Source organism: Oryzias melastigma, linkage group LG7 (genome assembly GCF_002922805.2).
Source record: "Oryzias melastigma strain HK-1 linkage group LG7, ASM292280v2, whole genome shotgun sequence".
Classification (NCBI taxonomy): Eukaryota; Metazoa; Chordata; class Actinopteri; order Beloniformes; family Adrianichthyidae; genus Oryzias; species Oryzias melastigma.
The window spans coordinates 16,228,637-16,247,424 of NC_050518.1; the positions used below are offsets into that span (position 1 = coordinate 16,228,637).

An 18,788-nucleotide genomic window follows, 5' to 3' on the forward strand; every position below is an offset into this window, starting at 1 on the left:
TCTTAAAAATGACCTATCGTCAGCTTTGGATATCGTACACGGTTTTTTATCGTCATATCGCCCAGCCCTACTTTATAGATCTATTTGGAGAAGTTTCTCAGCTTGGATGCACCTGCAAAACTTCAGAATATAAATCCTAAACACTCCTCTAACAATTATTTTGATATCCAACATCCTGTAGAAAAGCTGTGTACTACAGTGAACGACTGTCCTTTATGTGTATATTTCATATGTGAGTGTACACAGTTAGAGTGATCCATGCAGCATTATCAGAGATACAGAGGTGCCGTACTCACAGACAGTCAAATGAGCAGGGTCTGTACACTTGCACTCCTACGGCCTCCATGTTTGTTTGTTTTTCCCCCTGAAGGTGCACCACCCGCCCTTGGAGAGCAGTGAAAGTCATGCCGGCGGTGCAGCGCTGAAAGTGTGTCAGAGGGGGGAGGCTCCAGGGGCCAGACCGAAGTCTCCAATCGCCTCGCAGAGTCCGGAGCAGATGACCGGCCCCGTCCGGAGCAGCGGCGGAGCAGAGCCAAAGAGAGGGCAGGAGCCCACCGCTGTCCACACACCACACAGATACGGTTTCACTGGGAAACCTGCCTGCAGACTACCTGCACACTGTTGTTGTTGCTCAAACTGCCTCCAAATTGTCACAAAAAATGTAACAATGCAAATGTTATTTTATTCAATTAAAAAATATACAGATTCCTGTAAACAATCATCTACATTGCTACAAATTTCTGAATTATTTCAATGATTTCTATAAATTCAGTCTCCCGAACTTTTTCGGCAGATGAAAATAACCACAAAGCCCAAATGCACGTTCTTTTTATACGAGCAGTTTTGTCTAAATATAACCTCAGAGTTACCGCATGATTTGCCACTGTCTTACATAATGATAACTTAACACTTACAAAAATAGAAATCAACCTCTGGAAAGACCTTGAATTGAGGTTGAATTAGAACCTGCTTTTATTTTGAAAATTTCCTCCCATAAATTGTTTTTCCTTATTAAAAAAAAGGTAAGAATTTAATTAGAAAAAATTGATTTGACTGGTAAGTATAAAAAGAACCAAAAGTTGTGATGTCCTCTAAAAATTTTCTGATACTTAAAAGTAAATAAAAAGGATGCATAATGATCCATGCAAGTAAATGTATTGCTGCAAAATGGGAAACACATGCAGAGAATTTGACATAAACAAAGCATTTTATTTATTTATTTTGACTGTTGAACGTGTCAGGAATAGGTGGCGGAGGACCCAAATTAAATAAACTACAACAAGACAAAAACTCACAGAGACACAAAACAGTGACAGAACAGAGCAGATGACCTGACCACTTTGGAACCAGCAGGAGCATTTTTGCTCCAGTGGCAGGGTTTTCTTCCACTGCAGTCCACGCCACTCCAGATGGGTTTTCCTGCCACCATATCAAGTCATGTCAAGCTACGTCCACCGAATCTGTTCCTGAGTGGATTGATCCTACAAGCTTCAGGTTCCTGAGGAGGGTCCCCGGTACTGCTCCTTCATGTTTCCTGTCCCTGGGAGAGCCATTGGGACTTTTCCTCTTCATGCCAGTTCCTAATGAAGGTTCTGATACCCCTCACATCAGGAGCTGCAGGAGCTCTGTTTTTGTTTCGCACTTGTTCTGCACTTGTTTTTGTTTTGCACATAAGGGTCCCCTCCTCTTGGGTGTTTTGGGCATCTGGGATCTGCCCATTTGGAGAGGGGTACTGTCATGATTCTATGCTTGGGTTTTTGTGGTGATTTTTTCACGTTCTGTTTTCTAGGTCAGTCTCACTTAGGGTTTGGCATTGATTGGGTTTCATTCGGTTCCGATGCCAAAGCGGCTCTTTGGTTTCTGTTTGGGCATAAAAAATAATGCCTACATCTTCCTAAATCAACACATTTTCATTCCCAAGTCACATACTGACGCATGGTTAAGACCTCTGCGTCAAAAATTGACGTTTTGGGTGTCGTCGTTTTTTGACGTGCTGGCTGTTCCCATTTAATTAGGGTTCCCCAACCTCCAAGTCACGAACACGTGACCCACTACACTTTTGCCACGCAGCGAATTCGCTCCTCGCCACCAGTCGAACATGTGATCCTGAGGTAGACAGGCTTTGATCTCACTCGGGGGTGTGTCTGGATGACAGCAGCTTATGCTGTTTCTGTGTCTTTGTGACTGAGTTTGAAGGCTGTCCCGTATTAACTCGAGGGGGGAAAATTAAGGGAACTTTTTTATTATTGTCTTGACGAAAATAAGTAAAATATCACTGCTCCCCCCAGCGGCTGTCTGTCTGCAGACGTATTGAGCGAGCAAGCTCTGAAGTCCGGGAGGCTGGCTGCAGCCAGAGAACCGCCGCACTGCGACAGGACAAAACCCTCGTATTGGATTAGTATTTTATCCGCTGATTGGGTCACTGAAAATGTCACGGGCAACCTCAGTGTTTTAAGTGTCTGGTTTTCGGGTCATCTGTTCTGCTTGGCCACCTTTTATTTTTATCAATGGTTTTGGTTAATTTATTAAATATTCCGTTTCTGCTACCAAAGCCCGGTGTCCTGCGTTTTTGGTCCCCCAACAACACTTCCTGGCAAAACAGTTCTGTAAGAAATGTAAAAATTTGACTCTCAAGGTTACATCAACTATTTTTTAATCATTGCAAAATTTTGAATAAGCGTTTACAAAAAGAATCAGTTTTGAGTCAAACTGTGACTTCGTAAGGGTTTAAATCACGGGACGCCAAGAGGTTCACAACACACACGATCCTTTGAATCTGATGTAAAATGTCATCTTTAGTTTGAGGTTTTTAAAACCTTTCCACACACACAAACGTGTGTGTGTTGCTTCTAAAACCTGCATATGTCTTTCAGCATCCAGGCTCCCAGGCCACCAAGTTCCCACATATCTGCAGAGATACAGGCTTCTAAAGTGAGCACTGATAAAAGGTCAAACACGCCTGGGGAACACGCTGCGGTTTCCGAGAAGAAAATCCTGTTTCAGTTCATGTAACCACAGGGAAAAAAAAGTTTTCCATGTTTTCTTCAGTGTACTGTGAAGAGGTCTCAGCAGACAGAAAGAAGAGAGCAGTGTTTTCAGGATTGTGGTCACTTTCAGGCTTCTTCTTCTTCTCTTCACCATGACCTGCATTTAGCACAATGAACTGTGTTGTTAATCAGGGATCTCTATGATTGTTTTGGAGAACATTTGACAATTTATGTGATTTAAATATGCAAGTGTTCCGTGCTGTCAAGGTCTCAAACTTTGCTTTTCCCTTGCACAAGGAAATTTCTCCAAGTTTTCCTGAAACTATTGGACAAATCACAAGAAATGATGATGCTTCTTCAAAGTTTGAAAATCTTTTTGGCACCACCCACTGATACACAAATCTATTTGGTAGACTGAATGGAGCATTTCAAAATAAAAGCACAGAAAATACTGAAATTATAGCCACAAAGTCAGCAATTTTCTCTTTTTAATTAATTTTTAGTTGAACTGCTCCATAAGACTTTAAGTTAGAAGTTACTGACATTTGTTAACAGTCTCTTTGGAGTGTCATTCAGTTTGATCTGCCAAAAAGTATTAGTGGAAGAGGTAACTTCAGAGCAGTACAGCATCAATCATTCTCCCATCATCATGTACAGAGTACTTTCCTTTAGTAAAACTCACAAATGTGACACCTAGTCGCTAAAATCTCCTTAGTCAGATCTGCAATGTCTAAAAACGTAGAGATGTTTTTTGAAGCGGTGCAGAACATCAGCTTAAATCACTAGGAGTTGCAGTGTACGTAGTTTATTTGCAGGGTTTTCCTTCACTGGAGCATGCACTGTGCATTTCCCGGAGTTTCCCGACACCACAGATGTGTATAAACAAAAGGATAGAACCGGGATTTTCCTTGATGTACATTTGTATCCCGTTTCCACGTCACTATCAGCTTAAATATTTACTCAAAATTCCTCCCTTTGTTTTGTTTCCTCCAAAACGAAGAAGCTAGCAGATTTTAATGCCACCGTCACAGACTGATGGCCAAACTGAGCACATGCAAGCATCTGGTTTATAACATACATGTACTCGATGCATGGCGTTCAGTCAGTGTGCGTGCAAGAGAACAAAGCTGTTGATGGGGATCTTCTAACTTCTAAGGGGCAGGGTCAGTGAGAACACAGGGTCTTTGAGTTCATTCACATAAGGATGCTGTGCAAACACTGCAAAGAAGATTTACTGGTAACTCTAATGAATGAATTACCTCTGACATGAGCAGACTTTTACCACATTCTTCCCTTTTTTTCAAAGGATCCTGACAACAACTTATGGCTTAACCCACGAATTAAGCTTTATTTTAACAAAAATAAAAAATGATAATATCTCCTTGTGTTAAAGAAAGTTGAGCACATCAGCTTCCAAACGGATCCAAACATGCATGCTTTTTAAGTGAAACAAACAAGAAATATCGCGATAAAGCATTATTAGTTAATAGAAGTTTAATTTAGATCATTTGTGTATCAAAACATCCACAAAAAAATCAAATTGTGTGTAAAGAATTGTCTTTTGATGTTATGTTTTTGCAGTTACCAGTTGCCACCATTAGAGGGCGACAAATTGTCTGAAGCAGAAACAGAAGAAAATATCTAAAGCTGAACTAATAATAATAATAATAGAATTTTGCTGTTTTTCTCCTATTTTACTGCTAATTTATGTCTTAATGTAAGGAGAAATCTCTAATTTCTTCCACAAATTCTTTGACTAAACTCTCCATTATGCATAATAGAAACATTCAGCAACTCACAGAATTTTATAGACCTCAACTTTTAACTTTGTGCCTCTGAGACATCAATTATTCTTCAAAAATGCATTTTTTACTTTTAAAGAGCAAAAAAAGTGATTCTGTAAAACACTGTGGCTTAACAAAGCTTCAGTTGTGTTGTGTCTACGATACTCTGTCTTGTAAAAATTGAATTTTCTTGGAGCGATGGACTCGTGATTCAAGGAGTAATATAACAAAACGAGAGATTTGAGAAGTAAATAAATGGAATAAATAAAAATAACAAACAGACATGTCATTTGCAGACACTAACAGAGGCACTTGCCTCTGTGTTTCACGTAAGCCTAACCCTCAGCAGCAACAGTCGAAGCTCTGAGTAAAAAAGATCACAAGACATGAGACATAGAAGTGGTAACTGTGCAAAGCCAAGTATGTTTTATCAGATATCTCTTTGCCCTTAAAACATGCACGAAAATGAATTCTGAATTCATTCTTCTTTTGCACGCAGAAGAATGAATCCTTTCTTTCCGGATTTCCAGAGCAATAAAAAGATACAAAGCGTAATAAACTTGGCTTACAATGAACCTGAGTGTTATGTGAAGTTTTCTGGCGGTATTGTGCAGATGTTGCCTAACTACCTATCATCTAGGGTTCTCCTGCATTCAGGAATAAAAATGGATGTTTTCTCACAAAACAAACACACAATAAAATATATATAGGAATCTTAGGGAACAATGTGAGAAGTTCTTTATCCAATTTCTTCTTTTAAAATTGCAATATTTATTCCTTAAAAGGTTATGGACATATATATAATCAAGACCACTGATGACACCCATCAGTTACTGAACAGCAAACATGCAGCCTGGAGAGGCGCCGCCATAATGAGAGAAGTTTATTCTGCCTAAATCAACAACATTCCAAAAGTGGACGACAGGGAGGAACAAGGTTCAAGAACATTTCTTGAATCCACCCATAGATCCACCTGTCAAGTGAAAACATTATGCACCAATTGAAAGAGAGTTTTTTTTTTCAATGCTACAAATATTGTAAACATCTTTAAAGACTCCATTGAAAATTGTGTTTTTAACACGTTCTTGTGGCCTTTTTCTCATGATGGAGGACACATATAAAGAAAATTAAGCTAAAAACTGCATTTCTAAATATTTATTTATTTCTTGTGCATCAGGAGCAGACGCAAAAAAGATGGAAAAGGCTTTTAGGTGTGCCGTACTAGCTACAATCAGCGGCCCTTTCTCCACTCCACTTTACAGACAAATAGATCCATCAACATCCTAATTTTTCTCATCCGAGCTGGCATTAAAATCAAAACTGTATGCTTGGAAAGCTCCAATTTGTTTCCCCATTTTCGCTGAACCAAAAATGTTAGATTAAGGTTTTGAGGAGCTATAAGCTAGCAAGAAAGTGTGTAAACAGAGAGCTCTCAACCCAGAGGTGAATTTAAAAAAAATCTTGCCGCTCTGCAGAAACAATGTTTTAGAAAACTATTGATTTGGCTAAAAACCACATAACAATAATTAAAAAAACACTGGGAATACTTTTGCAACAGATGAAAAGGTAATTGGAGTGGGACTTAAAAGCCATCAATGCAAAAGTGCTTCTTTCTGAAACCACCCTCTAGTGGAGATTCAAGGAATTGCAATATTTGCTAAATCCAGTCTAAGAGCAGACAGCGAGGTTAAGTGTAAACAGAATTACAATTATGAAGCATCATTTCTTTCAAATATTCCTTCACTCGCACAAATTTACATCACAGCATTATTCTAAAACTCGCTTTTTGCTAAATAAAAGCATCAAGTCACTTTACATGCACACCCAGAATCTAATTAACATCTAATTTCTTAAGTTACTGGATTATTCAGGGCATCATCTAAAGGGGGTAATTTCATTTTCTTTATCTATTAATGAGCCTTTAATGTGACCACATAAATCAGATAACCGGGTATAATCGGATAACTGTAGATCTAGTGCATGTAAATGACAAGACCCTCCAGAGATCAGATCATTCAGGAACTGGTTGCTTAAATGTTTCAGTCAATTATCAGATTACTTTCAAAGTTTATGTGCTGGGAGAGATTTGGGATGCAAAACTTTAAAGGATCAATTTAAACTTTGTCACAACATTCTATGTTTATATGAAGTTGGAATAAGATAGATTTCTGAAATGCTGGGATTCAGCCATTGCAATGATAGCACATGTAATCAACAAAGCCAATAGCAGAAAAAAGTAGCAATAATTAGTATTTCAATGTGTGGAAAGTCACTGGAATGTGCAAGTGTGCATAGAACTATTGTGTGTGCCAGAGCCCCTGTGTGCGATTGTGCAGCCCCAGTATGTGCACATAGTAGTCGTTTGTGTGTAATTATTTAACAGTTTTTAAAAGGTTCTTGTAGCATGTTTCTCATGATGGAGGACGTATAGAGGGTAAACAAAAAGCTGATGGGAAATTGGATGAAATTAACTTCTCCGTCAACAGTTCCGCCCACAATTCAGAGGTGAATTTCTGATGAGCTCCTACTCCTCTGGAGAAAATATGTCTTAAAAAAACAACAAAGGCTTTTTGATAAAAAAAATATATATATATATATATATATATATATATATATATATATATAATATAATAATATAATATAATTTATATTAATCTGATACAGTTCACATAATGTAAAATGTATTAGTGAAATAATGAGAGAAATAGGAGAATCTCTTACAAAAATGTTCAGATCATTAACATTGTAAACATTGTTTTGTTTGTCCTGGACGGAGTTTTAGTTTGGCCACTAGGTGGAGCTTGCGATATAGCAGTACACTTTTTTCCAGAAGAATAAACAAAGAATGAGAAAAAAATGGCCACAAAACTGTGCTATTTCCTTAAAAGAGTTTGAAAAATTCATGCCTGTGAGTTTGTAAAGATGTTCATTTAGTCAGCAATGTATGTTTACGTCAACCAAGCGTTAGCATTAGCCATCCTATGGGAAATTCCATTAAACGTTAGCATCAAGCTAGCAGACTTTAGCTTTATGTGCCAAATCGATCCATATTTTTATCAATTGATTATTAATCTGTTAAGCTTAAATCAATTCAAAACAATTAATCGATGTTATCAACAAAGACCACTGAGAACAATTTTACAATTGATAAAAATTGGGGTGAAACTCTTACTAAAACAGTTGCAGTGAAATAGAAGTGATGTACAATGACTAGCGATTGCATGTATCACAAGTTATATCGTCATCACATTATTGATCACTAATATCACACATTGCACATTTTCCTCAAATCCTACAGCCCTAGGGACCATAGTCTTTCATTTTTCACTCACACTGTGACCATGCTGGTATTTTTTTCCCTTTTTTTTACCAAAAACAAAATATATCAGACAAACAGGTACCATGCAGGAAGAAATCATATTATTGTAGGGAAATCCAGCTGTTGGTTATCAGATTTTCCCCAAACTGGATAGATAGCTGGCTTTTATATGACAAGGAAAATCAGATGATGCTGCTAACGTGACCACTTTGATAATCTGATATCAGATAACGATTAGAGTTTTTTTTGTGGGCATGTAAAACGGATTCTACAGCAGGAACTGCAAAGCCCTGTTGAGAATAATTAAAGATCCACTCCAATAAAGATGGTGTTTTTAACAAGTTTTTGTGACATTTCTATGATGATGGGGGACATTTATGAAGAATATTAAACTCAAAATTACATTTCTGGGTATTTCTTTATTCAAACCAATGTGAATCAGGATAAGACAAAAAACATCATAGTTGTGGGCCACAAGCTCCCTGCTCTGAGCTCTCAGTAACAGGGAGGGGAAGTGGGGGCGGGGTTGCTCAGCACCCACAACTCAGAGGAAAATTTCTAATGAACTGCTGCCACTCTGCAGGAACTATGTCCTAAAAAACATTTAGCTAAAAACAGCATAACCATAATTAAAAGACCACTAGGAACGCTTTAAAAATAGCTCATAAGATAATCGGATTGGGTGTTTATAGCGTCACATGACCAAATTTACCTCATTTCGTCACTTTCAAGCCCTCCTGTCAACCTGTTTTTGGCTAAATCTGGTGGTAGCATTAGCTTTGCTTCTGATACACCATGTGCGTTCCACAAGGAGTAAACATGAGTTGATTGGATGCTGAGTTTCATGGTCATGTGACTTCTGTTTCTTGCCTGTTGTTTACACTTGCAAAAAATATACCAAATAAATTGAATAAACAACAAACTGTCAGCTTTTTTTAGGTTTTTACTGTTATTATCAGATAAATAATATCAAACTCTTCGCTTGAAAATCAAATAATTCAAGAAATCCGATATTTTATGTGGATGTAAACGGGCTTGACAGTGTAAAAGTTTAGCTTCTAGAGTTTGTTTGAGGACACAAAAAAAAAAAAAAAAACACTTCTTTCAGAGATAACACCTCTACTGCTAAATTTATACAGCTTATTTACACTGCATATAAGACTAGTTCAGCGTCTGCCTCACGTCTAAATATAGGCACTGAAAGTCCAGGACAGCGTCTGCAGCAGCTCGCTCTGTCGGCCCGATTGGGGACAGCAGGATAGCGAACCGATCCGTGAAACTGAGGTGATACTGTGTCACTGTCGACATATTTCCTTCCGAAGCAGCTGAGGCAGCTCTTGCAAGACATTCAGCAAAGCCAGATAATCAATAAGACTCTTTAGTGTCATGACGTCTCACAACACAGTCATTGTTATGATAGATCATGCTCATGTGATGGGAAGGGGAAGTGGGACATTTTTTTTAAAAATCACTAAAAAACAAATGTTTTGAAAAACTCCACATTAACTTAACTGTGTTTTGTCATGCTAGCCAACTGTGTGTTGATATTTCAGGGGTTATATTTACTCCAGCGGCGGTCCATGTATGTGTAACAATGTAATGACATTTCACTAATGAAGAAATTGACATAACGTGGAAAAGAAAAGGCAAAACTGGGCTAAAGGTTAAAGTTTCCCAAGATGGATGGGATTTTCTTTTAGCTGATGTTTTTGGTAAAATGGAAAAAAAAGAAGATAAGCTGCAAATCCGCAACAGAATATGGAGGGGGGCGAAGAAACAGGGGAAAAAAACGGCTTTGTCTGAGAACAGTGGCGCTCTGTCTTCTGTCTGTCTAGGTCTGGCAGCAGCGAGGACAGCCTTAAGGGAATCAAACTCTGAGGTGACGACAGGAGACGATGAGAATGGGATCGCAGTTTGTCGACGTTTGTCATCATTAGCAGCTTCGCAGCTCGTAAGTTGGACGAAGACTCTGAGGTGTTTCGCTTTTTTCTCACACGTCACCCAGAAGGAAGTCATGTTGTTGCATCAGAAGTAAAGATAAGAGGAAGCCGCTGTTCATCCATCTTTGGCACAGATTTCATGAGTCCACGCACATCTGCTTTCCTAAAAATGACACTTTGGACTTGCCGTAAAAAGAAAACAAAAATAGTTCAGTCTGAAAGCGCATTTGAGAAGTATAGACTCATTTTAAAGCAGCAAATATGCATCATTTTCAGAGTACTGATGGATAAATATCTAACTTCTTAGAAGATTCCATCCTAATAAAATAACTTGCATGCTAGATCATGCTTGCTTTGCAGAAGTTCCTGGAAAAAAAGCAGAATCAGGCCACTTAAAGCTGACTCAGCAACTTGGACACAGAGTGGATAGTCCCCAAAATTATTGTTGCAATGTTAGACAACAGTGTGGTGGGGTTGGACAACTATTATGACAACTGGTCATCTTTAAGCCCTCCACCCTCTGAATGTGCTTTTATTTTGAAGGGAGAAGGGTATATCTAATTATATTTGACTAAAATAACACATTAATTTAAATAAATTAGTTTGCCTATTATAAATAAATTTTTGAGGGTCCATTTTGAGTGATTCTTGATATTAATAATACAAATAAAGTAGCATCAATGATGTTTTAAGTCCCTGGTGCGAGCAGCATCTCACTAAACTCTGACCTGTCTGCTCCTCCACGAGCTAATATTTGAAGTTGATGTTGACAAGACAACACCCAAGTGTTGCATAACTTTGTGCCTGCAGGATCACCATACGGAATGAGAGGCAGCACTCCGCAGCTGGGACGAGCAACATCTCCCCCCCGAGCCAGGACAGCCTCGCGCGCGCGCGCTCGGCCTCCGCGCGACGCTCAGGAGGAGGACAGCTCGTAAGCTAATTATCACCCAAATCTCAAAACCGCTTCAGAGTGGGAAATAACTGTCCACGGGCGATGAACTGACCTGTTTTTCAAGGGTTGACTCTTCAGCTCGTAGTAGGTTTTAGGCTCGTCCTGAAGGTCCTCGCCGACCTCAAAGTCTGGAACTATTCCGGATTCGGACTGCATACTTGCAGACGTCAACTTTTCCACAAACACGCAAAGAAATAAAATAAAACAAAACAAAACTGCGGGGCGATGTTGGAGCCGCTGCGCTTCTTCGAGGGACCAACCAACTGTCAACGCCAGCCGCCTCTGCCCGGGACACGAGCCTCTGTAGTCTGTTCCAGCTGTGGTTACAGAGCCGCTAACGAGCGGTGGGATGCAAGGACACTACAAGTCCCACAATGCACCAAAACGGCAGTGTTGGTTTTGATTGGCTGCGAGGGGCAACGGGATTTCAGACGAATTACCTGCTCACACAGCAGGTGATTTCTGTCTCATTAAACATGTTTAAAGACTCACCCCAATGAAAATTCTGTTTTTTTTTTATGTTATTCTTGTAGTATTTTTTTTGTCATGACGGAGGACACAAATGAAGAAAAATAAGCTCAAAATTGCATTTCTGAGGTTTTCTTTATTCAGATCACAGTGAATCAAGAACAGAGAGCAAATCTCATTTGAAAACGATTCAATTTGTAACATAGAAATTACAATTGGCTGACCATACTTTTCTTTAAACAAAATATTAATATCCTGTTATTGTGTTTAAATTACATACTAAATATTGATGGAGATATCAGTCACAATCATACATCACATTGGCTTGTTCCAGACTTTTGAATTTGTCTAAAATTTAAACTGGAAAGTAGAGGACTCTGAAAGTGAATTTAACATTTATGGATACACTGTAAATATGACAACATGACAAAATATACTTTGTAAGCGCTATTACAATTACTATTCAAAGTGTGTGTGGAAAATAATAATAATAATAATGTAATTACAAAAAGAATAAACTTTTCATCAATTTCTTTTGTTAAGTGATTCAAAAGGACCAACAAATAATATTTATTTGTTTGGATAGCAATAAAAAAAATAGATGAACTGCATTTGCTCCAATGATTTCCATAAACAAATATATATATAGTATATTTATACACTGTGGGCTAAAACGTTTTTAGTCAGCCATCAAATGTAGATACTTTTTGCTCCACTGTATATGCAAATTTCAAGAAAAAAAAAACGTACTTTCAAACCCTACAATCATCAAGCTTCAAATTAAAATTAAACCACACAGACAGACAGACAGATTAAACCATAATCTGTCCCTGCATGTCACTTCTTTTTAACTCCAGCCAGTTCTAGCGTGCTGTTTTTAACCACATGCTTTGGCTCCTATTCACCACTTGGGGGCAGTAGAGTGTTAAGAAAATCAACGTCAACCAGCTGTGACAAATGAATATTTGCATTCTCCTTTCCCTGCTGAACCAGTTTGAGGTTAATATTTGACCTGTAAAATGCAAATTTATTTCTGCTGAAAGGCAAAGCCTTGAAAACTAATAAGCAGAGTCGGTCACATGATTGTTAAAATTCGTACCCAGGTTGATGAATTGAAACAACAGCAAAACAACAACAAAAAAAGCGTTAAAGCAGAGAAAAAGGAAGTCAAACGCAAGAAAAAAAGGGACAAACTTATATGTTTTATAAAAATAAATGAGCCGACACAGTAAAGGCTGACGCAGACAAATTATTTGTGATGTTGTTGGGTAAACAGAGACACCACCGCCCTGAGCAGCAAAAGGTTTCGTAAGATTATTTGTTCTTTGTTCTTCCTTAGTCGAAGATTTGAATACCTACTTTTTTTGTCTTTGACCGACACTGAAAATATCAGTCGTCATTTTTAAACTTTTAAAAACTTACTACAAATTTTAGAAGTACAATTACAAAACCTAAATGAGTTTACATCCACCCGTTTTCCTGTGCAGGATCATCCCTCATTTAATTGTTGTGTCTTATGAATATCACACTGATGGCACGTAGGATACCATTAAGCTGACACAACTACAAAGATGGCAAAGGAAGATTGAAAAAAAAACTCTATAGACATTTATGAAGCACTTGAAGGCAAGGATTTAAAAGTAAAGCTCAACAACTCAAAAACTGAATACAAAGTTGACAGACAACCAAGTTTCCACACTCTCAAATCACTGGAATGGGGTTGTCAAGAAGATTTTACCATATGAAACACAAATAGTGCTGAATTTAATATTTTCTTCTAAATAAACAAAGTAGAAGCTTCTCTAAAGAAAACAAAAATACATAACCTTAAAGCACTGGAGATTAATGATGCTATTTTATTTTTGGACATATTCTTTAAAAGGAAAAATGAAACAAGATAAATATAAAGATAAATATCCGAAAGGGTGTGAGAGGTAGTGAAATGGTTATAAATACTAACCCACATGCCTTAAATTTATAACCACACCCAGTGCACTCACTATCTATTATAGTCCTTTTCCCTCTCAAATTATTACATATTCAGTTTCAGATACACACATATATAACTACATATGTAATTACACATATAAATATACACGTGGAAACATACACACATGGAAACATTCATTTCCCTATTCCCCAACACAACAACATTCACAGATAGCAGTTTGTTTATGTTTTATATATGTACATTTCTTTTAACAATCATATTTCTATATTCCTTTTAAAACTGATGTATGTTTTATTGTTTTAAGTGAAAACTGCCTGACTCATAGATACAAAAAACCTTTTTAAAGTATAATAAATTGACTTGTTCCATAAATAATATTTTTCTTTTCTTTTATTGAATAACTCTTGACTATTTTCTGCATTCAAGAGATGTGAGTCAAGTCTCTAAAATGAAGCAGGAAAGCACTTGCTAGATTAAAAGCAAACGAGGAAAAACAAAAATAAAGTTGAAATGGTTGCAATGTTGACTACAGAGCCAAATTATAGTCCTCAGATGAACTGGTGTGATCTAGGGGTGGGCTTATCGATCTGAGTATTGATAGTATTGATTCCAAGGTGAAGTATCAATACTAGCATGATGAGATGGACACTTTAAATGCTTTTGCCACAGTTTTTCTTTAATATGTACAGTAAAGTACTTGAATTTACTTACAGAGTTCAAGCAAGCACTGTGTCCAACTGTCTGCGGTGTTGCCAGATTGGCAGAAAAAATGCAAGTTTTTAGCGAAAAACCTGTCCTATCTGGCAACACTGTGTCTGTGTATTCTCCACAGTTTAGATCATTTGTTTACAAACATTTGTATTTGCTGAAAATCTCTGTTCTATGGAGCCCCTAAAAGGGACATCGAAGTAAAAAAAAAGGTTTTTTTTTCTAAAAAACATTTTTTTTCTGGTTACTATCTGGTGCTCACCAGATAGCAACTCGTGTGCACCAGAAAGTAACCAGAAACCCTTTTTTTATTTATTTATTTTTTAATAACAGATAGTATCTGGTGCTCACCAGATAGTAACCAGAAAAAGTTTTTCTTTAAAAAAAAATAGACAGTATCTGGTGCTTACCACATAGTATCTGGATCTGGTGCTCACCAGATACTAATCAGGTTTTTTTTGTGCTTTAGAGAAAAACTAGATTGTAACCGGTGCTCACCAGACAATAGTATCTGGTGCTCATCACCAGATAGTAACCGGATTTTTTTTTTTTTACTTTGATACTTTGAGGGCTCTGTACTGTGTTTTTGTACACAGATATTTAACAAAATATTGTGTACACCCAAAATTATTCTATAATCACTATATTTCAAGGAAAAAATATTGTATCTGCAATACTAGTACTGTTATTGTTTGGTATCAGATTATTTCCCAAATTCCCAGTTTCACCCACCCTTTGTGTGATCCACTGTTTCAAAAGCAGTTGTTATTTCTAAAAGAAACAAAGGGAGTAAAGATATTTTTCTGTCAATAATAATAATAAAAAACTAGTAAGTAAAAAAAACTTAGTCTTACTATTGTGCAAGAAAAATTTTCAAACATGGTAAAAAATATCAATATCTGCATTCATAACTGTTTGTATAAATTGTTTTGTCTGGTTCACTGGTAAAACCCTCTCAACTCTTTGCTCCTTTAGTTTTAATTGTTCGATTTACAGAAATGTAAATTATAGTAAAAGTCATGTACTTTAGAGGACCAGAAATACTGAAAGTGGTCATTTAGAAACGAAGTAGTAATTTTCTGAAATGTTGCTCTTCAACATACAAAACATGACAAAGCATTTTCTCTACCATCTGTTAAATTATGAAAGATTTTTCACGAAACCAAGTCTGTTCCGATTACTCAAACGGATTGAAGTGATTGCTTATTTAATGGACACACTTTTACTTCAAATGTGGGCAACAGGCTAATGAGGGGGAACCCCGTTCTTTTGTTTATGTGAGCACTCCTCTTTCAGGGGCAGAAGGAGAGTCTCCGGCAGATGGTTTTTGACGGATCCTAATGAGCTTGTTGTTTGGGTGTGATGTCAGCTGTAGTGGGGGAAAGGGCTGGGTGGGATGTGGTGGTAGGAAGTCTAGGACCTCAGGCAGGATTCAGCTGTTTGGGATGCTGGAGTTCATCGGTTCATCCTTAGCTTTGAGCAAAAAATAATAATAAAAAAATAATAAATCTGGTGTTTTAATGTATGGATGGAGCAAAATTAGAGGCTTTCTAAAGACCTGAAGAGGATTCTAGAGGTGTTTTGTTTTTGGAAAATTAGCCAGCGGGAAATGTGATAAATATTTAGTCAGTGACATCATGCTGACACTCTGGTTCAACAGCATTCTGTCACTTTCACACAAGGTTGTTTGCTGATTTGTAAAGTGGCATGAAAGGGTACCCTTACAGATAGGTTGAAAAACTGGTTTTCCCAATGCTTAGCAAATATTTTCTCCAAACAGGTAGACAGGCAGACCATGAATACGTTTTTGTTTTGTTCTTTTTTTATTATTATTATTATCCTAATCTTTTTTATCCGTGGGCACATGTGCTTTTGTATTTCTACAGTTTGACCCACATTTCATGGAGGTCAACCTGTTCCACAGGCTCTGCCTTAAGGTGCTTTTCCATGTGAAGCAAAAGGCTCCAGAGTCCAAGACACACATTGTTTGTTTCTCTGAGAGTCATTTTTGCCTGGAGATGATGGTCGTAATCATAATAATGTATCACAAAAAAATTACATTCGAAATTCCATGTTTTTGTTTTTCTTCTTTGTTTTAATTCCATAAGAATATCGTGAAATTAGAACACTCAGAACATCAAATCATCAAAATAGAATATTTGTCCTTTTTGGAGCCACATGTACAGAAATAAAACAAAACGGTATGCTAACTGATGATGATTGATGATTTATGCAAGTGGAATAGACAACAGGTGGAAATAGTATGTGATCAGTAAGATACCTCCAATAAAGGAGTGGTTCTCCACAGACAACTTATCTGTCCTTATGTTTCCTGGCTGATATTTTGGTGACTTTTGAATGCCGGTAGTTATATCACTCCAGCAGTACCATGAGACGGCATCTACAACCCGAAAAAGTGCCCCAGTTAGAAAACTGGACTGTGATAAGAATGTTTGTTGTGTTTGTAAGTGTCCCAAGCATGGAGGTGCTACCAGGAGACAGGCCAGTACATCAAGAGATGTGGCGAAGCCCATAGGAGGGCAACAACCCTCCATCAGGACCCCTACCTCCTACATTGTTCAAGGAAAAACCACAAATGTGCATGTGTCTGCTCATACTATTAGAATTAGACTCAATGGTAATATTAGGGCCCGACATCGACAGGAAGGAGTTGTGCTTACAGCCCTACTCCAGGCTTGGCATTTGCTATAGAACACCAAGATTGGCAAATTTGCCATTGGTGCCCCGTGCTCTTCACAAATGAAAGCGAGATTACACAGAACACAAGCGACAACGTTCTGCTGCCTGCACCTTTGTCTACCATGACCAGCTTGGTATTGGGTCAGTAATAGTTTGGGGTGGCATTTCTTTGGAGGGCCACACAGCTCTCCATGTGAGATAGCTTGACTGCCATTAGCTGCTAAAATGAGATTCTCAGACCCCTTGTTAGACCGTCTGGTGTGATTGGCTGTGGATTTGTCCTAGAGCAAGATGCTAGACCTCATATGGCTGGAGTGTGTCAGCAGTTTCTCCCAGACAAAGGTATTGATGTAATGGACTGGCCCGCCTGTTCTCCAGACCTGTCTGGATCCATTTGAGCACATCTGGGACGTCATGTCTGGGTCAATCCACCACAGACTGTCCAGGAGTTGGTGGATTCTTTGGTCCAGGTGTGGGAGGAGAGCTTCCACCACCTCATCAGAAGGGAAGTCCTACGAGCATGTGGAGGCCTAACAATACTGAGCCTCATTTTGACTTACATTAAATCGAAGTTTGATCCCCTTAGTGTTTTGTTCCACTTTTACTTTCAGTATGATTCCACATCCAGACATAAATAGCTTAATAAATGTAATTTCCATCAATATTTTTTGTGCGGTTATGTTAAAAAAAGGATATTTCATTTGTTCAGGTATAGTATGTGTTTTCGTAGTGTTTTTTTTTAGCAGTGTATTTCCTGTAGAAGGATCCACTTCTAGCTTACCTTTAGATGGTTTTATTTTTATCTCTTCTGGCATCCTTCAAGATTCTGTCGGATAAGAAGCTTGCGCAAACATTTGCTCATCTTTCTGTATACTTTTAATGTGGTCCTCCGGAGGAGCAGGTTGCTATGGCAACGATGAAGGACTGATTCAAATGGGGAGGGGGGAGAGGAGAGGAGAGAGGAAGGGCAGTAACATGTGTTTCCTTACAGCACATGTTAACTCAGAGTAAAAGCTTTAAATAGTTTTTATTTAATAATTGTATATGAATTCTAGGAAGGTTTGAGAAATGGCTGCTGCTTGACAGAGTCAGGGGGGGCTCGGCCTTCAGGACACCACGCTTATTGTGGGATCCAGTGTGAACTGGGCCGGTCGACAGCTGCTGGATGAGAGGGGAGGGAGCGGCGGCGACGGGAGGGAGGGAGGGAGGGGTGGTGTCGGGCTTGTTCACATAATAGCCGGCGGCGGGTGAAGGCGTGGCGCGTCGAGCGTGCGCTCTTGCGAGCGCGTACCGGCTGATGAGCATGGGCAGCGGCTGAAACGCCGGCTCTCTTTTTCTTTTTTCGGCCGAGGCTGAACGGCACTGAGCGGCATGCCGGGGAGCCCACACCTCATCTATACCTGACGGGGACCGCGAGGAAGCGCAAAGGTAAAGAAAGAAGGAGAGAGCGCGCGGCGCATCTGATCCAGCCGGCCGGCCGGCCTCACAGCCGTCTGTGTGAGGAGGACAAAGTATACCCGCTCATGCGTGCGTGATATCCGAATCCAGGGAATCAATGAGGATTCCAAACGGCTCATTCCACCCTCCTGTGTGTTTTTTGTGCGTAACCTGGAGTGGGTTCAGTTTGCCACATTGTGCGGAGGAAAACACCCATACAGTACAGTACCTCTCTCATTGTTCTCCCTGTTCAGTGGGATCATCCCAGCTTGGGGCACTGTCGGCAGTGAAGCAGCTTCAAATTGATAAGACAGGTGTTTTTTGTGGGCATTTAAAGCCCAGACAGACTTTAGTCATGCAGTGCGTTGACTCAGAAAGAAGGTTTTGGAATATTGAAGTCTTCTAGATCCAGATCCTTTCTGTGGAGGGTTTCTCTTTGTGGCTGACCCGGGTCACATGTTCGATTTGAAACTATTTTGTTGCAGACAGACAAGTACATCCTCTTTGTCAGCTGGAGGGTTGGGCACCCCCCTCTCCCC

The 18,788-nt window shown here is 38.8% G+C and overlaps 2 protein-coding genes across 5 annotated transcripts in view; one reads left to right on the forward strand and one right to left on the reverse strand.

Moving 5' to 3' along the window:
- Positions 1-11,891, reverse strand: part of mitfb (melanocyte inducing transcription factor b) — a 38,925-nt gene extending 27,034 nt beyond the window's left edge. For 2 of the 4 annotated variants that reach the window (XM_024293519.2, XM_024293518.2), the window contains exon 1: positions 11,038-11,891. In XM_024293519.2, the coding sequence (XP_024149287.1) occupies positions 11,038-11,141 (104 nt within the window). In that variant the 5' untranslated portion in view covers positions 11,142-11,891. Of the gene's footprint in view, positions 1-296; positions 407-11,037 lie in introns of those variants that run through there. The other 2 variants (XM_036212812.1, XM_024293520.2) reach the window with 1 other exon arrangement.
- Positions 11,892-18,032: 6,141 nt separating this feature from the next.
- Positions 18,033-18,788, forward strand: part of frmd4bb (FERM domain containing 4Bb) — a 28,338-nt gene continuing 27,582 nt past the window's right edge. The window contains exon 1 of the mRNA XM_024292491.2: positions 18,033-18,240. The gene's annotated coding sequence lies outside the window, so the exon portion shown is untranslated. The remainder of the gene's footprint in view (positions 18,241-18,788) is intronic.